The following is a 21627-nucleotide window of genomic DNA, read 5'->3' as shown; positions in this document are numbered from 1 at the left end:
AACCCTTATAATTAGAGCACTAGGGGCACCTTTTGTTATAATATTTGGACTTTGTTCCTGAAATAGTTTCAAAGTGATGAAAGTGAAATGGGTGTCTTGCTAATTATAACAGATCCCTTTCGACCACACCACACCTGAGTTTATGCAAAGGAGGTGAAGTCCGCCAAGTCCCCTGGATAACCTAAGGATGGGGGCTGGCTGTGAGGGGAACCAATCTTGAAATGAGAGGCTCAGAACTTTCAGCCCCAACTCCAGGTAGGGGAGAGGGGCTGGGGGTTGAAGTGATGACCAAACGGCCAACGGTTTTATCAACCATGCCGTGTAATGAAGCTCCCATAAAACCCCAAAAAGAACATGGTTTGATGTGCTGGGTGCACCCGGAGAGAGCATGGAAGCTCTGTGTTTTTCCCTATACCTCACCCTAGGCATCCCTTCCATCTGGCTGTTCCTGAGTTCTATCCTTGTGTAATAAGTCAGTGATCCAGTAAGTAAAATGTTTTCTGAGTTCTGTGAGTCTCTCTAGCAAATCCGTCAAACCCAAAGAGGGGGTCCTGGGACCCTCCAATAGATATCCAGTCAGCCGTCAGAAGCCCAGGTGACAGTGGGGACTTGCAATTGCCATCTGAAGTGGGAGACAGACAGTCCTGTGGGACTGAGTCCTTATCTTACACATCTGACACTTCTAGGGGTGGAAAGTGTCAGAACTGAAGTACAGGACACCCAGCTAATCTCAGAGTATTGCGGAATGTTCTGAGTGTGAGCAAAGTACTGAGAGCGGGCACACACAGGAGTTTTTCCTTTACAGAACTTTTGAACGGGGATTTCCTGGCCGCTTACCTCCCTAACTTGTACTCTTCCGGTGCGTAGCCGATGTACTGGATCAGCCGTTCCACACCCTCTGCTGGGGGCCCGTGCCAGTGTGGCCAGGTGTCTGGGCACAGGGACTTGTACCTGGGGAGAGGAGAGGCCCTCTAGAAAGCCATCGGACCCGACACTCGCCCCCGACCCCCCCGCCAGAGGTCAGCTTTGCTCAGCTGTGGCACGCCAGTCACTCAGCACAATCTAACAGACTTGTCACACCAACTTCCCTAAATGCAACAACATACACTTGGCAAGAAAGATAACAGGGAGAAACTGTTTCAGTAGGGTGGGTCTGGCCTGTCTTCATGGAACGATGACATCATCAGACTCTCCACCCAAGAAACTCCATTCCACTCCTAAGTATATACGCAGAGACATGAAACCAGACGTCCAAACACAAGCTCATACATGAACGCTTGCAGCGTCACAGTGTCATTTTTCATCACAGACAAAAGGTAGAAACAACCCAAATGTCCGTCTGCTGATGAATGAATGGATAAAATAAACATGGGTCAGCACAGGAAGAAGAGGTGCCATGCCTGGTAAGCAATGAGCACTTGGATCCAGTGATGACTTAAGATCCTGATTTCAGCATATATTTCTAGGGTGTAGTCACCATAAAAAACCCATATGGTCTGTAACATAATGAAATAAGAGAATGCAGAATTCAAAGTGCCTATGTACTAAAGGGTAGAAGCTATACACCTGGAGCCATTGGATTGGGCCCACACGGCCTGGAGTCAAGTCCAGCTCAGGAGCTGGACAATTCACTTCGCCTCCTCACCTCTACAACGTGAACAAGTAACAAGACCTTCCTTGTGGGGCCGTCACGAGGTCGAAGTGAGATAATCCATGGAGCATACTGGGCACAGTCCAAGACTTCCAAAAATGTCAGCGATGGTGTTCCTATTGTGCTTCTTACCCTTCATACTGTGATGTGGTTTGTTCCATTTTAACATTTTAAACTGTTAAACACATGTTTCTTTTCCCAGAACTATGCTTTACGAAAAAGTCCACTAAGGGCATTGCCGTGGAATGAATGTCTATGTCGTCCCCTCATCCTAAACTCACAGGCTGAAATCCTAACCCACCACGTGATGGTGTTAGGGGGTGAGGGCCTTTTGGGAGGTGATGAGGTCGTGAGCCTGGAGCTCCCACGAATGGGGTCAGTCCTCTTATATAAGAGAGACCCCAGAGAGCTCCCTTGCCCTCTTTCTACCTACCCAAGAGAAGGGGCAGTCTGCATGCAACCCAGAGGGGATCCCCCCAGGACACGACCGTGCTGGTATCTTGATCTTGGATTTCCAGCCTCCAAAACCGTGAGAAGTATTTTTCCGTTGTTTATAAGCCACCCAGGCTATGGTACTTTGTTACAGCAGCCCGAATGAAGACAGACATTAAGCGTCCCATGTTCTTCCCCGATGACCTCTCTCGGTCCAGGCACACACACCAAGGTGCAGGTGCATGCCTACCCCAGGGGCCACAGTACGGCCTCAGGCCCTGCTCCCACCTGGCCAGTCCACGCTCATCACTAGCACATGCCATCAAAGCTGTCTAGACATGGGGCAGACAGACAAGGGGGGGATGGGGAGAGGTCTTCAACACCCACAGGTAGAGGGACAGGGACATTTCAGCTCTGAGATGCAGTTGCTTCCTGATCAAGGGAAGCGGTGCCAGGCAGGGTGCATAGCCCCGAGCATCTCCAGCCCCTCCATGACCTGCGGCCATGCCGGCCCTCCTAGCTGGTCCTCCAGCCTGCCTGGTTCCCACCTTGCTAGCATTTACCAACAGAGTCAATAAGCTTCAGATGACAACAAAGTAGAAAAAAGATGTATGAAGTGCAAAAACTGCAGAAAAATGGGAACATGCCCTGCGCATGTGCTGGGGGTGTGGGGCGGGCAGCAGCTGCTGATTTTGACCATCTCCACCAGAAGTCAGATTCAGAAAAACTGAATATGTGGAAAAAAAAATGAACTAATAGCTGACGAGCAAAAACAGGGTGCAAGGGAGGTACGTTAAAAAAAAAAAAGGCAAATAGGCTGGTAGTTCCTCAACCAATTAAACACCGAGTTATCATACGACCTAGTAATCTACTCCTGGGTATACGCCTTCCCCCAACACAAAAACATGTCCATATACATACCTGTACATGTATGTTCCTAGCAGCGTTATTCATAATAGCCCCGAGTGGAAACAACCCAAATGCCCATCAACCCAAATGCCCATTATATAAGATATATAAAATGTGGTCTATCCACGCAACGGAGTATGATTCGGCCTTAAAATGGAATGAAATACTGACATATGCTACCACAGGGACGGACCTTGGAAACACTGCAAAGTGACAGAAACCAGTCACAAAAGGCTACGTACTGTATGATTCCACGCATATGAAATTTCCAGAATAGGGAAATCTATTCTAGAGACAGGAAGCATGTGAGTGGTTGCCTAGGGCTGGGGCCGGGGTGGTAAGAGATAAGGGGGTTATAGCTAAAGGGTATCAGCAGTTATATGAATCATTAACATAACAGTCAGGCTGGAGAACAGTATGGAGGTTCCTCAAACAGCTAAAAATAGAACTACTCTATGATCCAGCAATCACACTACTGGGTAGTTACCCAAAAGAGATAAAAATAACAGATTTGAAGGGGCACATGCACCCCGATGTTCATAGCAGCATTATCAATAGCCAAACTATGGGAAGAGCCCAAATGTCCATCAACAGATGAATGGATAAAGAAGATGTGGTGTATACATACAATGGATTACGCAGCCATCAAAAAGAATGAAATCGTGCCATTTGCAAGGACATGGATAGAACTAGAGTGTATTATGCTGAGCAAAAAAAGCCGGTCAGAGAAAGACAAACACCATGTGATCTCACTCACATGTGTAATTTTTTTTAAAGATCTTATTTATTTACTTGACAGAGAGAGACACAGCGAGAGAGGGAACACAAGCAGGGGGAGTATGAGAGGGAGAAGCAGGCTTCCCACCGAGCGGGGAGCCCGATGCGGGGCTCGATCCTGGGACCATGACCTGAGCCGAAGGCAGGCACCTAACGGCTGAGCCACCGAGGCACCCCTCACATGTGTAATTTAAGAAAGAAAACAGATGAACATATGGGAAGGGGGAGAAGAAAAAAAAAAGGAGAGCGGGAAACAAGCCATAAGAGATTCTTGACAACAGAGAACTGAGGGTTGATGGAGGGATGCGGGTGGGGGATGGGCTAGATGGGGGATGGGGATTAAGGAGGGCACTTGTTGTGATGAGCACTGGGTGTTGTACGTACGTACGTAAGTGATGAATCACTGAATTCTACTCCAGAAACCAATATTGCACTGTATGTTAACTAACTAGAAGTTAAGTAAAAATAACAGTGAGGAAATAGATTATTACTTGATAAATGCATATAAGCAGATAGCACTTTCCAAGACATGAGACTCACGGGAGAAAAACCAGCATGATCCTTGGAAAGAAGGATCTGAGATCACTAAATCAGGGGCCAAAAATAAGAGCTGCTAGGAAATGCTCAAGTTTCAAAAGGCAGAATCTTGACATAAATTGCAAAATACAAGAAATTAGATGAAAAATGTAAGCTCGTGTACACGACTTTTATAAAGCTGTAGTTCCAAAGAAGCCTAGTAATCAGGTTGAAATATGAAATTGCCCACACTCAACCATGTCGACCTTCAAAAATAACCATCATGCTTCCCTTGGGGGTGCGAGAATGTGTTGATTATTTTTGCACAATTGACACACAGCCCACCACCAGTGAAGTATTAGTGCACAAGCAATTTGGGTGCCGGTGGACTATATCATTAAATCCTGATGAGCTCCCCAAGAGCAGACAATTTAATCTCTATGTTTACCCGTAAGGAAATAAGTCATTTTTCTAGCATCATAAGCTAGAAGAGACCAGAGGGGGATTCCCACCCAGGTTTGTGTGGCTTCAACGCCCATGTTCCCACCACTACACTTGCTTCTCTGGATAGCCCATGAGGCCGAGAGGATCGCTCCCAGACTGCTGGCACTAATCCAGCACCCACAATCACCATGAAGAGGGTCCTCTGCAACTATGTACAGACTCAAGTGGTGTGCTGCCCATGTCTGCCCCCTTGTGACCGGCCTATGCATCAGCCTTGCGCTGCCGGGACTCCAAGAAGTTACAGGCTTGGGGCCGAAGGGAAGGAAGTAAACTGAGTCAGCTTCCTATTCTCCAAAATGTTAGTGTTCATCACAGTTACAGAAGACCCCAACTGAGTTCCCTGGGGGATGGCCTTTGATTCATGGCCACACCCAGAGACTCCGCACACAGTAGGTTTTTGACTGGACCGGCTTAGGATCAACAAAACAAACATTACCTTTGCAAGAAATGCTCGTATTTCCGCCGGTATGCAAAGCCCGCCCGTCTCACCCGAAGGTGCTCCATCAGTCCCAGGTACTTGATCTGATGCCTTATGAGCAAGTCGTCAAACTTGCCTTTAGAAACACAGAAGGGAGAGTGACAGTAAAGGACCCCATGGCTCTGTTTCAACCAAGACAGACCACGGGCTGTAAGCTGACCATCCGTGGACTGGATCTGGCCACGGACAAATTTTGTCAGGTCCTAACTGTGTGTGTATATGTTTGTGTGTGTTGTAATGGGGGGAATTTTACAGGAACATCTGGATTTCTGGTTTCTCTTTAAAAAACCATGATATCTGGCCAGTCTGGGCTAGAGTTCCACATGGCAACAACTGGTTGGAAGGGAAGAGGGCCGCCTCTTTGGACAGCATGTGCCCTTTGCAGTTTGCCACAGTCCCCTCCACTCCTTATTGCCTTACATCCAGTCTGCTTCACTCATTTGCTCTTCCTGCCTGCCTTCTGTACAACAGTGTCACTGACCACAGCATGAGCTTGGAAGATACCCAAGTCATAGACCATCTTGGAAGACCGTTCCCCGGCTGGAGAGAAACAACACTGCTCCCCTCACCTCTGACATCTGTCTGGCTCAGCTGTGCTGCTCCTGAAATGGGCCAGGCTCTGAGCAATGCTCACTCAGGACTATCAAAAAAAACTCTCCCTCCCTATTTATTTGCCTTCTACTATTTAAAAATGAAAAGAATTCATGTACAAAGGATAAGGAGCAAGGCTGTGGGTTTGTTTTTTAAGGATTTTAATCCACTGCCATCTTGGCTTTCCTTCCAGCCTCATTTCCCTGAGCTCAGTGTTCAGAATGATTCACAACTCACTGGGTTCTTTCCTCTCATTGGGCTTGATGCAACGGATGTACGAAGGTTCCTTAGAGATGAGGATTTCCAGAAGGCTGCTCAGGCTGTTTTTGAACTGAGTCCCCACCTTCAGAGAGAGAGAATGAGCTAGGGAGATATTGCTTCTCCCAGTAAATACAGAGGAAATTGGCTAGGGCACAAGACTCCAGCTCTTTAGATCCCAGCCCCTGACATACTGCCCTACTCGTTACCATCTTGCCCACTAAGTGAAGGTTCGGGGTGTTCTGGCCTGATAAGTCCAAGCTCAGGCTGGTCAGGCAGAGGTTGGAAGAGCACCTGTCCGGGGTGCTTTCCTTACTCAGCCAATACATGGTGAGCACCTCATAGGAGTCAGTATTGCCGTTAACCATCACCCCCACCAGCCTCCCATTTCCTTGTTACCAAGCTTCCTTTATGACACTTGTGCTAAGTTCCTTCTTTCTCTGACGGTATTTTCCTATATTCTCTCCCACTAGATTATATGCCCCATGAGAACAGGGACCTCGTCCATTCTGTTATTGCTAAATCTCGCGTCCCCCCCCCCCCACAGTGCCTGACACACAGTGGGCACTCAGCGAGTGTCTGCAAATAAACACAATGGTTGCTACACTCGGAAAATATATATTTAACAGTATGTGTTGAGAGTGACGCTTTCAGAAAAAGGAAGGACAGTTTAAAATGCACAGGTAACTGAGAATCGTTGCACCCTCTGGCTGATTTTTACTACCTTTCCAATTCCCCATGGGCATTTTTCCCCCACTCACCGTTGGTGGCCTTCTCCGGTTTTCTAACTCGGCCACCAGGAAGCATTCCTTCAGGATGCGGTTTTTGGACCTGCACAACACCTGCAAATAAAGGAAATGAGCTCCGCATTCGCTGCTTCAGAAGTCCCTAAGCGGTCTTCAGGAAACTTGCATTAAGTGTGCACAACAGCCCAGAGCCGTTTGCTTTGGGAGCACTTGAAGAAGATGGGAAAAAAGACACACATGGCAGGAAACGTTTAAATACTGGATCCACTGCTCTGTCTATGAGGTGAGGCCGTTGGATTGTTTTTCCTCTGACACAGTGGAGCTATCTCTGTTCCTAGTCCAGCTGCTAGAGAAAGAACCAGCTCTTGAAGAATGATCTCCAAGATATGGTGTTTAAGAAAAAAAAAGCAAGGCAAGGACCACATGCACAGTGTGCGATTATTGTGTGAAGAGAAAGGGAAAATAGGGAGATACACACATCTCTTGGTCTGTACCGTCCCTGGAAACATACACAATCAAATGGCTAGACCAGTTGCCTTTCAGGAGAGAGAGAATTGGTGACATGGGGTCAAGGACACCAGCTTTAGGGCAGTTTGATTTTTTTGCCTCTGTGCACACATTTTCAAAATAATCTGCATTACCAAAAATCTTTCATTTTATTTATATTTTTAAAAGATTTATTTGAGGGAGAGTGGGGGAGGGGCAAAGGGAGAGGAAGAGAGAGACTCTTAAGCAGGCTCCACGCTCAGCGTGGAGTCAGACACGGGGCTCGATCTCATGACCTGAGCCAAAATCAAGAGGAGGACACTCAACTGACTGAGCCACCCAGGTGCCCCAAAAATCTTTAATTAAAAAACAATTAGTTCGACACTAAAATTCTTTTCTTTATATCCACACAATGAAATATCATTTGACCTTTAAGAAGGAAGGAAACTGTGACACATGTGGGGACATGGATGAAACTAAGGACATTATGCTAAGGAACAGAAATGAGACACAGAAGGACAAATACTGTATGACCCCAATTACATGAGGTTCCTAGAGGAATCAAGTTCAGAGAGACGGGAAGTAAGGTGGTGGCTGCAGGGGCTGAGGGAGGAGGCACGGGGAGTTAGTGTTTTAAATGGGGGCAGAGTTTCAGTTTTCCAAGACGGAAAGGATCCTGGAGATTAGTTGCGCAATGATGGGATGGTGCTTCACGCTACTGAAATGCACATTTAAAAACAGTGGAGATGGTAAATTTTATGGTACATGCCTTTTACCACAATTCAACATTTCTTTAAATTAAAAGAAAATTGTTTAGGGGCACCTGGGTGGCTCAGTTGGTTAAGCGTCTGCCTTCGGCTCAGGCTCAGGTCATGATCTCAGGGTCCTGGGATTGAGCCCTGCGTCAGGCTCCCTGCTCAGTGGGTAGCCTGCTTCTCCCTCTCCCTCTGCTGCTCCTCCTGCTTGTGCTCTTGCTCTTGCTCTCTCTCTCTCTCAAATAATAAAATCTTAAAAAAAAAAAAAAACAACAAAAAACCTTGCCTCTCCAGTTAACCTATTTTTAAAAATGTGTTTATTCCACTCTAATTCTGCATTTAACGATGGCATGAAAGGGCAATTTGTGGACAGGAGTGAACATATTAGAAACGACCCATCTCGAAGTCAAAAGAAAGGGCGAGGAGTGTCAACCCTGGCTGGTGAAGTGACAGACTCTGAGAGTTTTCCACGGGGAGCACGCTCCGTGGGTGGGTTTGTGAAGGGCATGCCCTGGTGCGCAGAGGCAAAGCCTGGAGCCTGGCACTGCATTCCCTGGGTCAGCTGGGCCCTTCCACTCCCGTGTCATTCACAAACTCTGGGAGGGAGGCACCACCAGACCCACCCCACCAATGGGGAAATCTGCTCGAGAACCCCCCATTGGGAAGAGGTGGGGCTGACACTCAGCCCAGAGCAGAGATCCAAAGTTAGGACTAGCTCTCTATCCTGAAGCCCAGAGATTGGGCAGAGAAAGGTGGGGAAAGGCCAGAAGGTACTCCTGAAATGAACAGTCTGTGCGTTCACTCTGAAAAGGTCTCCCTACATTTAAGCTTTTTGTAGACCAAGCTAATTAAATGAAATCCAATTTTTATAAAATAGGTAACTGTTTCAATACAAAGTAAGGCTTCAAAACACCCAAGGTTTTTCTGATCAGTGAGGAATATGGAAGGAGACTGGAACTTGCAGCAGCGGCCTCGGGGGCTAATCTCAACTCCAGCTCCGCTTCATGATGTGACCTTGAGCAAGTCGAGACTTCTCGGTCTCAAGTTTTCTCATCCTCTGTTCATGCTACCCTGGTATATTCCCACTGCACCAGAATAAAAATCTCTCCTCCTCCCTGGGGACCTGACCCTGCTGGGCTCAGTCCCCTCTCCTAACATTATACCCCTCACTGAACACACACTGAACTCATCTGGGCCTCAGGGCCTTTACACACACCGGTCCCTCAACCTGGAGTCAGCCTGATCTTTCCACAGCCAATATCATTCTCACTCAGGTTTCAGCCCAAAGTCACCTCCATAGGGGGTTTTCTCTGTTCTCCTAAACTAAATTAAAAATATCCCTCTCAATCGTGTTTCCTTACTTTCTTTGTAGCACTTCTCACCAATGGGTAACTTATTCGTGTACAGTTGACCCTTGATCAAAATCGGTTTGAATCATGTGGATCCCCTTATACACAGATATTTTTTTTACAGTACAGGACTGTAAATGTATTTTTCTTAGGACTTTCTTAGTAACATTCTCTTTTCTCTAGCTTATTTCATTGTAAGAACACAGCATATAGTATATAATGCAGAACATACAAAATATGTGTTCATCGACTGTTTATGTATCAGCAAGGTTTCCAGTCAACAGTAGGCTACTGGTAGTTAAGTTTTGGGAGAGTTAAAAGTTATACGTGGATTTTTGAATGCACAGGGAATTGGCAGGGTCATGCTGTTCAAGGGTCAACTGTATATATTTATTCTTGGCCACTCCCTTCCCCCATGGTAAGCCCCATGAAAATGAGGACTGCCCAGAACTAGCCCAGCACACAGCAGGGCCAACACACATTCTTGAATCAAGGGCATATCATACAGATGATCTTGAATATCTGTTCTGGGCATGACATGATGGAGTTCTAACGTAACGCATTGAACAGAAAAATCCAGAAGGCCCAAATCTACCCCCAAATCAGTGTCATGGGTGATACCTTCAGAAATACATATAGTTAAATTCCAGACTCACTTCTTTCAGATGTCTGTAGAGGAGATCATTGTTTTTCTCTAAGAATCCTGTAAAACATTGAAAATTATTTGAATCGCTGGTTTTGCCTAAAAATGCAATTTCATCCCAACTGACTGCAAAGGGAAATCCTGAGAATAACCTCCTAGGCTCAGATCAGAGTTTCTCAGCCTTGGCACGACCGACATTTGGGGCTGGAGAATTCTTTGTTGTGGGGACTGTCTTGTGAATTGTAAGATGGTCAGCAGCAGCCCTGACCCCTACCCACTCGATGCCAGTAGCACCTTTCCCAGCTGGGAAAGACAAGTTTGTCTCTAGACATTGCCAGATGTTCCTGGAAGACTAATCCCATCCCTGGTTGAGAACAAGGTCCTCAGAATTGAATTTATGGCACACACACACTATCCTCTAACCTCTCACGAGCTATCACATGAATGTAGAGCCTCTATGCTAAGTATCGTACACCTGTCCTAGTCCAGTAGCAAAGAGCTATGCAAAAAAGGAATGACATCAAGGGGTGCCTGGGTTCCTTAGTCAGTTGAATGTCTAACTCTCCCTTCTGGCTTGCAACCTGATCCCAGGGTCATGGGATCGAGCCCGGTGTCAGGTTCTGTACTCAGCTTGGAGTCTGCTTGCCCTCTCCCTCTTCTCCTCCCCATATTTGCACGCTATCTCTAAAATAAATCAATCAATCAAATCTAAAAAAAAAAAAAAAAAAAAGGGAATGACATCAAAACAATGCAGGGAGGATTGAATTTCAAGAGTGGCCAGGGGAAGCCAGGTGAGAAAAATCATCCCCACCGCTGAGGAAAGCGAAACTGAAGCATCACGACTAGAGGGACCCATATCTTCATACAAAGGAGGATGTGCCATTTCCAATTTTAAAATTTGGTTTTTAAGTGCTCACTTAAAACCTAGTCAGTTAATAATAATTATATTAGTAACTAAATGACGTTACAAAATCAGCACCAGGGGCGCCTGGGTGGCTCAGTGGGTTAAGCGTCCGACTCTTGATCTCAGCTCAGGTCTTGATCTCAGGGTCGTGAGTTCAAGCCCCGCATTGGGCTCTACACCGGGCATGGAGTCTACTTAAAAAATAAAAAAATCAAAACCTGCTAAAAAAGAGACATGTATCAAAAACATCTAAGATACAACCTTTTGAGAAGACTATTTGGAGCTATCAAAACTAACATTTTTATTATGGTAAAATATAAATAACTTAAAATTCAGCATTTTAGCTATTTTTAAGTGTCGGTGGCATTAAGTACAGTCACACTGTCATGTAACCATCACCACCATCCGTCTCCAGAACGCATTTCCTCAAACTGAAAACTGACCCCATTAAACGCTAATTCCCCATTTCCCCTTCCCCTGATAACCACTTTTCTACTTTCTGTCTCAGTGAGTTTGGCCACTCTAGGCACTTTGTCATCAGAATCATACAGTTTTTGTCCTTTTGTGACTGGCTGATTTCAATTAACAGAGGTTTTTTCAAGGTTTCATCCGTGTGGCATGGTGTATCAGAACTCCTTTCCTTTCTAGGACCGAATAACAGTTCCAGCTGTTTATGTAGAGCTCGACCCATGCAGCCATTCATGGGCACTTGGATTGTTTTCATCTCTTGGCTACTGTGAATAATGCTGCTATGAATGTGGGTGTACAAATATCTGTTCAAGTCCCTGCTCTCTTCAGGTACACACCTAGAAGAGGTCCAAACTAACTTTTTTTTTTTAAAGATTTTATTTATTTTATTATTATTATTTTTTAAGATTTTACTTACTTATTTGACAGAGAGAGACACAGCAAGAGAGGGAACAGAAGCAGGGGGAATGGGAGAGGGAGAAGCAGGCTTCCTGCAAAGCAGGGAGCCTGATGCGGGGCTCGATCCCAGAACCCTGGGCTCATGACCTGATCCAAAGGCAGACGCTTAACGACTGAGCCACCCAGGCGCCCCGAGATTTTATTTATTTTTTGACAGAGAGAGAAACAGCAAGAGAGGGAACACAAGCAAGGGGAGTGGGAGAGGGAGAAGCAGGCTTCCTGTGGAGCAGGGAGCCCGATGCAGGGCTCGATCCCAGGACCCTGGGACCATGACCCGAGCCGAAGGCAGACGCTTAACGACTGAGCCACCCAGGCGCCCCCAAACTAACTTCTGATAGAAGCTTTATTTTTTAAAAAATTTTATTCATTTATTTGAGAGAGAGAGAGAGAGAGCACAGAAGTAGGCAGAGTGGCAGGCAGAGGGAGAGGGAGAAGCAGGCTCTCAGCTGAGGGCTCAATTCCAGGACCCTGGGATCACGACCAGAGGCAAAGGCAGCTGATTAACCGACTGAGCCACCCAGGCGCTCCCTGATAGAACATTTAAATGAGCAATGCGCCACTTCTGGTTCCAGGAATTCAGCCTATGTATATAACATGCTGCGATGAGCCAAGTGAAATATGCAAAGACGCAAACACAGCAGTGTTTACAAGAGACAAAGCTGGAAACAAGCAGTGTCCAGCAAATGGGTCAAAGGACACAGCCCTAGAGGGAGTGCCTGCAGCCTCTCAAAAGAAACGTGGTGGGCTCTGTAGGCTGCTGTGGAGAATGGATAATGTATGATAATAATAATAAAAGGGTTCTGTGAGCTTTAAGTGAACAGAGGTAAAGCACTGGGACAGTGCCTGGCCCCCAGTAAGTGCTCACTGAGTGTTAATTGGAATCCACATGATCTCTAATAGTCATTAAATGAAAAGACGCAAAACAAAGAATACAAAATAATAACCTGTGTTAGTTTTGGGTGCACATGTGTGCTGTTTGGATGTGTATGTGTGCACCTGCATGTGTAAGAGATTTCTATTTTCCTGAAAAAGTACAAGAAACTGTCGGTTCTTGTGGTTACCTCAGGGAGAAGCTAGGAGTAAAGGGGGCTTTTGGTTTCCTTTTTGGATTTTTCTGTATGGGCAGCAACTTCCAGCCTTACATGTATATTATTCTTTAAACAAAAATCAATTATCTGCACAGAGAGAGTCATCTTATTTTTAAATGTTTTCTGTTTTTATACCACTGGCAATTTAAGAGAAAAAAAATGTATTGCTTTTTAAAGATTCTTAGCGAAATAAACTTACTCAGAAGTGAAAATAATTTAGGAGCGCCTGGCTGGCTCAGTCGGTAGAGCATGTGACTCCCGATTTCGGGGTCGTGAGTTCAAACCCCACGTTGGGCATGGAGCCTACTTTAAAAAAAATAAGCACCAGGGCGCCTGGGTGGCTCAGTTGGTTAAGCGACTGCCTTCGGCTCAGGTCATGATCCCGGAGTCCCGGGATCGAGTCCCGCATCGGGCTCCCTGCTCGGCGGAGAGCCTGCTTCTCCCTGTCACCCTCCCCCCTCTCATGTACTCTCTCTCTCTCATTCTCACTCTCTCAAATAAATAAATCTTTAAAAAAATAAAAAAAAATAAGCACCGTGTGTTATATGCAACTCGTGAATCATTGAACATTATATCAAAACCAATGATGTACTAAATTTAAAAAAACATAAAAAAAAGAAGTGAAAATAATTTAGAACCTAAAGCAGAAGTGACCAACGAAAATGTTTTTTAAACGTTGTGAAAGAAAATGTTCACAGGAGCATTATTACTAATGGCTCAAAAGTGTGAACACACCCAACTTTCATCAGCGGATGAAAGGATAAACAAAATGAGGTCTATCCGTAGAATGGACTATGATTCAGCAATAAAAATAACAACATGGGAGAACCTCGAAAACACGATGCTAAGTGAAAGAAGCCAGACACAAAAGACCACATATTGTGAGACTCCATCTGTACGAAATACTCAGAAGGGTCAAATCGGCAGAGACAGAAAATAGAGGAGTTGGTAGCCTAGGGCTGTGGGGGAGGGGGCTGGGGCAAACGGAGTGGTTGCTGATGCATGCGGGGTTTCTTTTTTGGGGTGAAGTGTTCTAAAATGCACTGTGGTGATGGTTGTGTAACTACAGGGTGAATACAGTAAAAACTACTTAAACTGTATTCTTTAAACGGGTGAAATGAAGTGGTTATACGGAAGTCATGAATAAAACCCTTCAGATGGCATGCCTGCAAGCAGGGCTAGCGAGCTTTTGGGATGGCCCGACAGCCACGTCTTCCGTGGACACAGGGGCACCTGCGCGGCTGTGACACTCGCCTTGGGTGCAGTAGGTGACCTCCCCTGCGTAGTGGGAGAGCCGGAACTCCATCCAGCCAATCCTCTTCCGGCCCTTCGGCCCCGCCAGCTTCCGGCTGCGGCAAGACAGAAATAGACACGAACGGAACCTTTCTAGGTCGCGGCAACAAAATGCCCCAATATGTGAATCGAAGAGCGCGAGAGAGGCCTTGACAAGTTGTTTAGGAACATGACAATCGACTGAAGGCCAGCACTGGAAGCCAAACGCGCATAGGTCTCTCTAGTATTAGATCCCTCTCTGTGCAGAAAGGGGAAGGCTCTTGCACTGGTGGTGGGCATGCAAGCTGGTGCAGCCGCTCTGGAAAACAGTATGCAGGTTCCTCCAAAGGTTAAAATAGAACTACCTTACGATCCAGCAAATTGCACTACTAGGTATTTACCCCAAGAAAACAAAAACACTAATTCAAAAGGATACATGCCCCCCCACCCCAATGTTTATATAAGCAACATTAACTACAATGGCCAAATTATGGAAGCAGCCCAAGTGTCCATCGATTGATGCATGGATAAAGAAGATACACGGTGTGTAGATATACAACGGAATATTACTCAGCCATAAAAAAAGAATAGAATCTTGCCATTTGCAACAACATGGATGGAGCTAGGGACAATAATGCTAAGTGAAGTCAGAGAAAGACACCATATGATTTCACTCATATGTAGAATTTAAGAAACAAATGAACAAAGGTGGGGGGGGGAAGGGAGAGAAAGACAGATCAAGAAACAGACCCTTAACTATAGAGAACATACCGATGGTGACCAGAGGGGAGGTGGGTGGGGGGATGGGGAAATTGGTGATGCGGATGAAGGAGGGCACATGTGGTGACGAGCACCGGGGGTGATGTATGGAAATGTTGAATCACTATATTGTACACCAGAAACTAATTTTATACTGTATGTTAACTAACTGGAATTGAAATAAAAACTTAAAAATTGGATCCTTTTTCTAAGAACTGAGGAATTAAAAAAACACATGTGAGCCACAGAAATACGTACTTATACAATGAAATAACTTGTATTTTTTTCCAGGTGATAACTAAGAAACAATTGTACTGCCTTACATTTTTGTGAGGTTGAGTGATTAAAATACTCACAAAAGATCATTTTTCAGATTCTGGTGATTCCTAATTTTTTATAGCCTTTTCTTGAAATGTATACACATATATACTGATAGCGCAGATATCCTAAGTATACAGTTCAGTGAATTCTGGCACAATAATCACATCCATGTAACCAGCACTCAGATCAAGAAACAGAATATTACCAGCCCCCTGAGAATTACCCCCACCACCACCTTGAGCCCTTTCCAGTTATGACCTGACATCCAACACAACAGGATGGTTTTTATCTGATTTTAAACTTCGCAGAAACGGAATCATACAGTATATATTGTGTCTGATTTCTCGTTTACATGTTCTGTGATTTACCCACATCACTGCATGTAGTTGCAGATTATACATTCTCATGGCTATCTATTATTCCATTTGTGAACATACCACAGTTAGTTTTTCTATTTCTGATTCATTTACTTATCCTTGCAATATTCTACAAAAGCTCTGATAAAGCCACTACCCTTTACTGAGTCTTTGCCACGGACAGAAATTGTATTAGATAATTTAGGTAGCTACCCGCTTGGTATAGTAATATGTCACATGTCTTGTAAGTGGCTGAGGGATCCAAGACCAGGGCTTTAGGACTCCTGAGCATGACATACTCAACTCTTCTCCTCCTTGTCTCAAAGACTAAGTTAAATTTCTAGTCAATTTTCTGGGATGTTATAAATGCTCTATATCTTGATCTGGTGGTGATGATGAGGGAGGTACATACAATGTAAAGATTCAGATATACGCATATCACTATATGTATTTTATATTTTAAACCTAACTTTCAAAAAAGACCATTAAAAAAGACTATTTGATGCATGTGACCCTATCCAAAATGTAACAATCATAAAGAAAGATACAAAATCTTAGAACATTCTACCTGGAATTCATTTGAATTTGATTTCTACTAACAAAGGGTATGCATATATATGACTTGGTGTATCATTATGGTGCATCACATTTCAATGTATGAAGAAGTGAGCGAAGAATAACTATGGGGTCCGCTGCCCAGATACCCAAGAAAGTGGATATATGATGAGCTTCCCCATGCAACAGCTTGTCAAGTGAGATACATACGTTTGGAAGTGTGCATGCTTGCCTACTTTCTCTTCCAATTTCTCCAGGAAACTCAAGTCTGTAGCAGGACCAGGACGGATACATTCTTCATCCTTCCAGAGAAGAAGAGAGGACTCAATCTGTAGCAGCCATCACATGCCATCAATTCTAAGTTTAAATGTCCTCACCAGCTGTGGCAGAATGTACTGGACTAAAATCTTGTCATCTAACACAAGTTCAAGTGAACATTGGAGGTGGGAGGGCAGCTATCTGTTACATGTGCCTAGCGTCTCAGAGGGATGGGAAATTCTTTGAAAAATCAACTCTCCCACCCATCAGACTGCTATATTCCAGAGTCTTCCCAAGGACACTTCACAGCCTCCATGACCAGCTTACTTAAACATACCACCTCATTTTCTCTTAACCAGTCATTGCTGGCCAAAAACAGACCCCCTTTTACTAGGAGCAAAATCTTCATGGAAAGAAAGCTGCGTCTAATTTCTCACATTTCTCCAGCTGTGTCTATTTCCTATTTCGGGTCCTTAACATTGTTAACATTTAATAGACCATCTTAAGAAATGAATCAACCCTGCAGTTTTTATTAAAACACCAAGGGAAAAAAAAAACCCACCAGGGTTCAGATTGGTGAGACAACTCTCTTTAAGTAGCATCTCTATGCTTCCTGATTCCATCTATGGAAAACCACATAGAAACAAGTATTTATCACTAAAATATTTAAAAATACTTGTCTAGGGGCGCCTGGGTGGCTCAGTTGGTTAAGCGACTGCCTTCGGCTCAGGTCATGATCCTGGAGTCCCGGGATCGAGTCCCACATCGGGCTCCCTGCTCAGCGGGGGGTCTGCTTCTCCCTCTGACCCTCTTCCCTCTCGTGCTCTGTCTCTCATTCTCTCTCTCTCAAATAAATAAAAAAAATCTTTAAAAAAAATAAAAATAAAAATACTAATCTAGCAATCCATATGAGCATGGAGTGCGCACAGAACAGTTTAGGTCAGTCCGCACTTCCGGGAACGTGCTTCTCCGGAGGTCCACACTGCCCTTCCCAGACCGGCTTACCTAAAACTGAATTGTCCTCCCCACCACATGTAATCCTGTCTGCTTTTTTCTTCATTGTACAACCTACTAATTTTGCCCACTAACCTGTTTCTTGTCAGTCTCTGTGCTAGAATTTAAAGCCTCATGAGTGTAGTGGTTTTGATCTGTTTTGTGCACTGCTGTGTCCCAAAGAACAAGCTACAATCATGGCACCAAGTAGGCACTGATGAGTATCTGTTGAGTGAACAGAGTCTGAATGCTTACCACACAGCAGCATAATTCCAAGCCCTGTGCATACACAATCGCAACTGGTCCTTACAACTCCTCTTAAGTGTTTCCCAGGAAATACTCAGAAAGAGTGAAAAATAATTCTGAGTACTAGCACTGCACCCACTTAAAGACAAGGATATTGGAGCTCAGAGAGGTTAAACCACCCACCCAAGTTTACACAGCTAGTGAGCAATGGGGTGGGGGGAGGGCTGGGGTCTGAATCCGGGTGGTGCCCATGTCCCTGGTAACTACAGTCACCACCCATTAATATCCCTATTGGGCTTTAGAATCTTGTTCCCACAACAGTTAGGTGGAGGAGGGGGCAGGAGGGGAAAAGGGACCTGTTACTCCCATTAGAAGGGAGAGGATCACAAATGGCAAGGCAAAGAAATAATTTTTCATTCGCCTTTCGATTTAAAAACAGTGATGTCTAAATTGGAACGATTGTGAGTTGGTGGCCATGGGTGTTCTCAGAAGGTGCAACCGTTCAAGATAAAGTCACAGGTGCATCCCAAGGAGCCTCAGCTCAGGATCAACGGACGTTCTTTATAAAACCTTCCTTTATGTTTTCTGGTTTTCTGCTCGGGCTAAGCAACACTTTGAAGCCCAGGGGGAAATTCTTCTGCGTGTTGGCAACACTGTACGAAGACTCTAAGCCAACATTAATTTTCTCACCAGAATGGAAAAGATTCCTTTGTGTCTCTCTTCCACCAAATCGCAGATGATCTTGTTGTTGAAATACTGAATTGGCTCCCACTAAAATGACAAAGAGAAAAGAATTCTCCAAGGAGGATTTAGATGAACATAAAATCTCTCTTTTAAAGTGATTTTCCAAAGTTATTTTTCCAAAATCTGATTTTTATCTCCAACATTAAAAAAAAACTTTCTGAATGTCAAAGTAATTTCCTAGGAAATACTCAGAGAAAGAGTAAAAAATAATTCCCAGGATAATGAGGATAAAATCTCCAGTGGAATATTATTGCTCAAGCAAATCACTTTTGCTAGAGTAGGAAATCAAATGAGGAGAACATATTTAAATGTTTTACCTCTATACCTTCCATTTCATATTCTGCCTGTTCTGCTTTTAGAGTTCTCTCAATTAACAGTTGCTGGAGTTTTTCATTGCAGTAATTGATGCAGAACTGTTCAAAACTAGAGACACAAAAATTTATTTAAAAGATTTTATTTATTTGACAGAGAGACAGACAGACAAAGCAGAAGCAGGGGGAGCTGGAGAGGGAGAAGGAAGCTCCCCGCTGAGCAGGGAACCCGAAGCAGGGCTCGATCCCAGGACCCTGGGATCATGACCTGAGCCGAAGGCAGACGCTTAACCAGGCGTCCCATTTGCATCTTTTATGGTTATTCCAATTCTGAAACAGTCTATGAATTAGTGGCTACAGAAACCCAGAGAATTTCTGAGGATGGGAAAACCAATTCCAGTAACACTAGCGATGCCTTAAACCAGACTCAGACCCTAAAGAAGAACAGAGGACCAGTAAGTAATGACAAGAACTCACCCATTCTTGTTGAAGACCTCGAACCCGTAGATATCCAGCAATCCAATCTCAGTTTTCTTGGTGAAATCCTAGTCAAAGTAGCACACATTGCTTGTTGTTGGGTCATTTACTTAATGACTCTTAAGACCCAGTAGCTGCCTCCAAAGCTGGGACGTGCTTATACAGCTCACACCTTCTCTCCTTCCAACATTGGCTCACAGAGGAATCATAGGATGGAAATGAACTTCCCAGCACACTCCTCTGGCCTGAAGCCTCACAGCATCCCGCTGCAGCTTCCATGTCTACCCACCCGAGAAATGAGACCTTCCCCTCCTGATTCACTCCCTTGCTTCTTCTCGGTCTCCCGAGGCCACATCAATCCCAAAGAAAGACTGAGACCTCTACAGACAGCAGCAAAGGAGATGTTTATCCAGGAGACAGGACAGGTGGTTTGAATATCATTTTAAACAGAGGACTAAGTGCTGTCAGACAGGATGGATATTTAAAGAGATTAGGACAATTTTTTCTGAAAGGGCCACAATTTAACATCCTGTATGGCGTCCTGAGCCTTCCAAATCTGTCCTTTACATACTACCTCCTTGAGTTTTACCATAATGTTCTCTGTGCCCCAGCACCCTTTCCTTAATTTCTAGCTTTGAATAAACTCCCCCTTATTACTTAAATAATTCCACTTAGGGTAAATTTGAAGGACTCATATTTTTTTCTTATACACGTTAAAACATACTGCTGTTAAAGTCAAAAGTTTCTGTGTACAACAAAAGCCATCTGGCATACTGCAAATACTGTGCATCCCACACTTTGAGACACAATCATTTGACGGGCATTTTTGTGAGCCCGTGTGCTGGAAATGTAGATGCTGAAGGACACCATCCCTGCCCATCAGAAGCCAACGGCTGATGCTTACAAATTCTTTAGAGTGATGATGTCGGTTATAAAACATTACCACATTACTGAGAGTGAGTCAACCAAAAATGTGTGGACTAACCTTGTTCACTAAGGAGGAATTGATTTTGTTGACCAGCCATGTAAATGTTCGTCCATAAACAGCCTTGGCCATTGCATCTCTAGCGTAGACAGAGAGTTCTAGTGTCAATGGGCATATTACCTGAGAACAACAACAGGTGCATCACTATAGTGGTAAAAAAAAAAAAAAAAAAAAAAGCCCACCCCCTCCTGAGTCTTCAAATTAGCCTTTAATGACGGCCAGTGAAGGGTATGTGCTGGGGGAAGACACCAACCCCACCTGCAAGCGTCCAGGCAGGAGCTATTTCTTGAGCGCCTACTACGTGCCAGGCATGGAGGTGCTGAGATATAGCCATGACCGAGACAAATAGTTCCAGCATCTGTGGGCTCACAGTTTGGGGATGGGACACTCACGCATCACACACAATCATGCTGCAAGCTGAGAGCAATGTGAGGAGATACCTATGGTGCTTTAGGATAGGTGTGGGATGATCAGGAAGGCTCTTTGAGGACATGACCCCAGGAACTGACGGATGAGAAGGTGTTAATTAGAGAAGCACAGGGAGCTGTGTTCAGACAGAGGAAACAGGATGTGCAAAGACCTCATGGAGGAAAGGCATGGTGAAAGGGAGGCATGGAGAGCTTGGTGTAATGGTTGGCGATGGGGAAGCGGAGGCAGGAGACCCCTGCAGGAGCTGGAAGGCTGGGGTCTGGCCTCCTCCAGGACCACCATCCTGCTCTTCTATGAGGCAGGCAGCAGCCGTAGCAGGGAAGGCAGGTACGTTTCCACCTAGAGCCATTTTTACCTCCTCAGTTTGGGCTTCAATCTTTTTGTGGGTGAGAGCTTCCAGAAGGATGGACGGGTGGACCCCCAAGAGCTGTCAAAATGGAAACCAAAATGCCATTCAGTGACTGGATTGGATTTTTTGCCAATTTACAAAGAACTGGTGCAATTTCCAGACCCAGGATCATATGCCCTGACTGATAATCTTGCTTAAATCCAAAACAGATCACATTCGATCTTTTGACCGGCTGGCTTTTGCCCACTCCCTCACCTGTCCCCACGCTCTTTAATTCTCCTAGGCAGTATGAGCCGGATGGACCCGGTGTTAGCCACTTGGGACCTGGGCATCCAGCTGCCTCGAGCTCCCCTCTCCTGCCCTTCCACCTCCAAAAAGGGCTGGGCCTTTCCTGTGCTCTTCAAAAGTGGAACATCACCTTGGCGATCCATTTGATCTCATGGGTGTCTGGTATGGTGGCACAGCCTTGGTGGTTCTCTTCAAAACCAATGTTCCCCAGGTGCAGGACGCTGGCGATAATCCCAAAGAGATTCTAGAAACGTGGGAAAGGGCGAGGAG

At 45.0% G+C, this 21627-nt stretch overlaps 1 protein-coding gene and 1 non-coding gene across 2 annotated transcripts in view; one reads left to right on the top strand and one right to left on the bottom strand.

Moving 5' to 3' along the window:
• MYO1H (myosin IH) overlaps positions 1-21627 on the bottom strand; it is a 134402-nt gene that overhangs the window by 12072 nt on the left and 100703 nt on the right. The window contains exons 8-20 of the mRNA XM_027575612.2: positions 21488-21601; positions 21076-21147; positions 20292-20411; positions 19307-19374; positions 18836-18941; positions 18465-18545; positions 16488-16579; positions 14269-14363; positions 10109-10155; positions 6878-6958; positions 6096-6201; positions 5226-5343; positions 838-951 (exon numbers count right to left, since the gene is read on the bottom strand). Coding sequence (XP_027431413.1) covers positions 838-951; positions 5226-5343; positions 6096-6201; positions 6878-6958; positions 10109-10155; positions 14269-14363; positions 16488-16579; positions 18465-18545; positions 18836-18941; positions 19307-19374; positions 20292-20411; positions 21076-21147; positions 21488-21601 — 1214 coding nt within the window. The remainder of the gene's footprint in view (positions 1-837; positions 952-5225; positions 5344-6095; positions 6202-6877; positions 6959-10108; positions 10156-14268; positions 14364-16487; positions 16580-18464; positions 18546-18835; positions 18942-19306; positions 19375-20291; positions 20412-21075; positions 21148-21487; positions 21602-21627) is intronic.
• TRNAG-CCC lies at positions 13239-13311 on the top strand. Its single transcript has one exon. It is a non-coding gene; the product is annotated as a tRNA-Gly (tRNA).

The sequence above is a fragment of the Zalophus californianus genome, chromosome 14 (genome assembly GCF_009762305.2).
Source record: "Zalophus californianus isolate mZalCal1 chromosome 14, mZalCal1.pri.v2, whole genome shotgun sequence".
Taxonomy (NCBI): domain Eukaryota; kingdom Metazoa; phylum Chordata; class Mammalia; order Carnivora; family Otariidae; genus Zalophus; species Zalophus californianus.
This window is presented reverse-complemented; position numbering and strand designations above follow the sequence as displayed.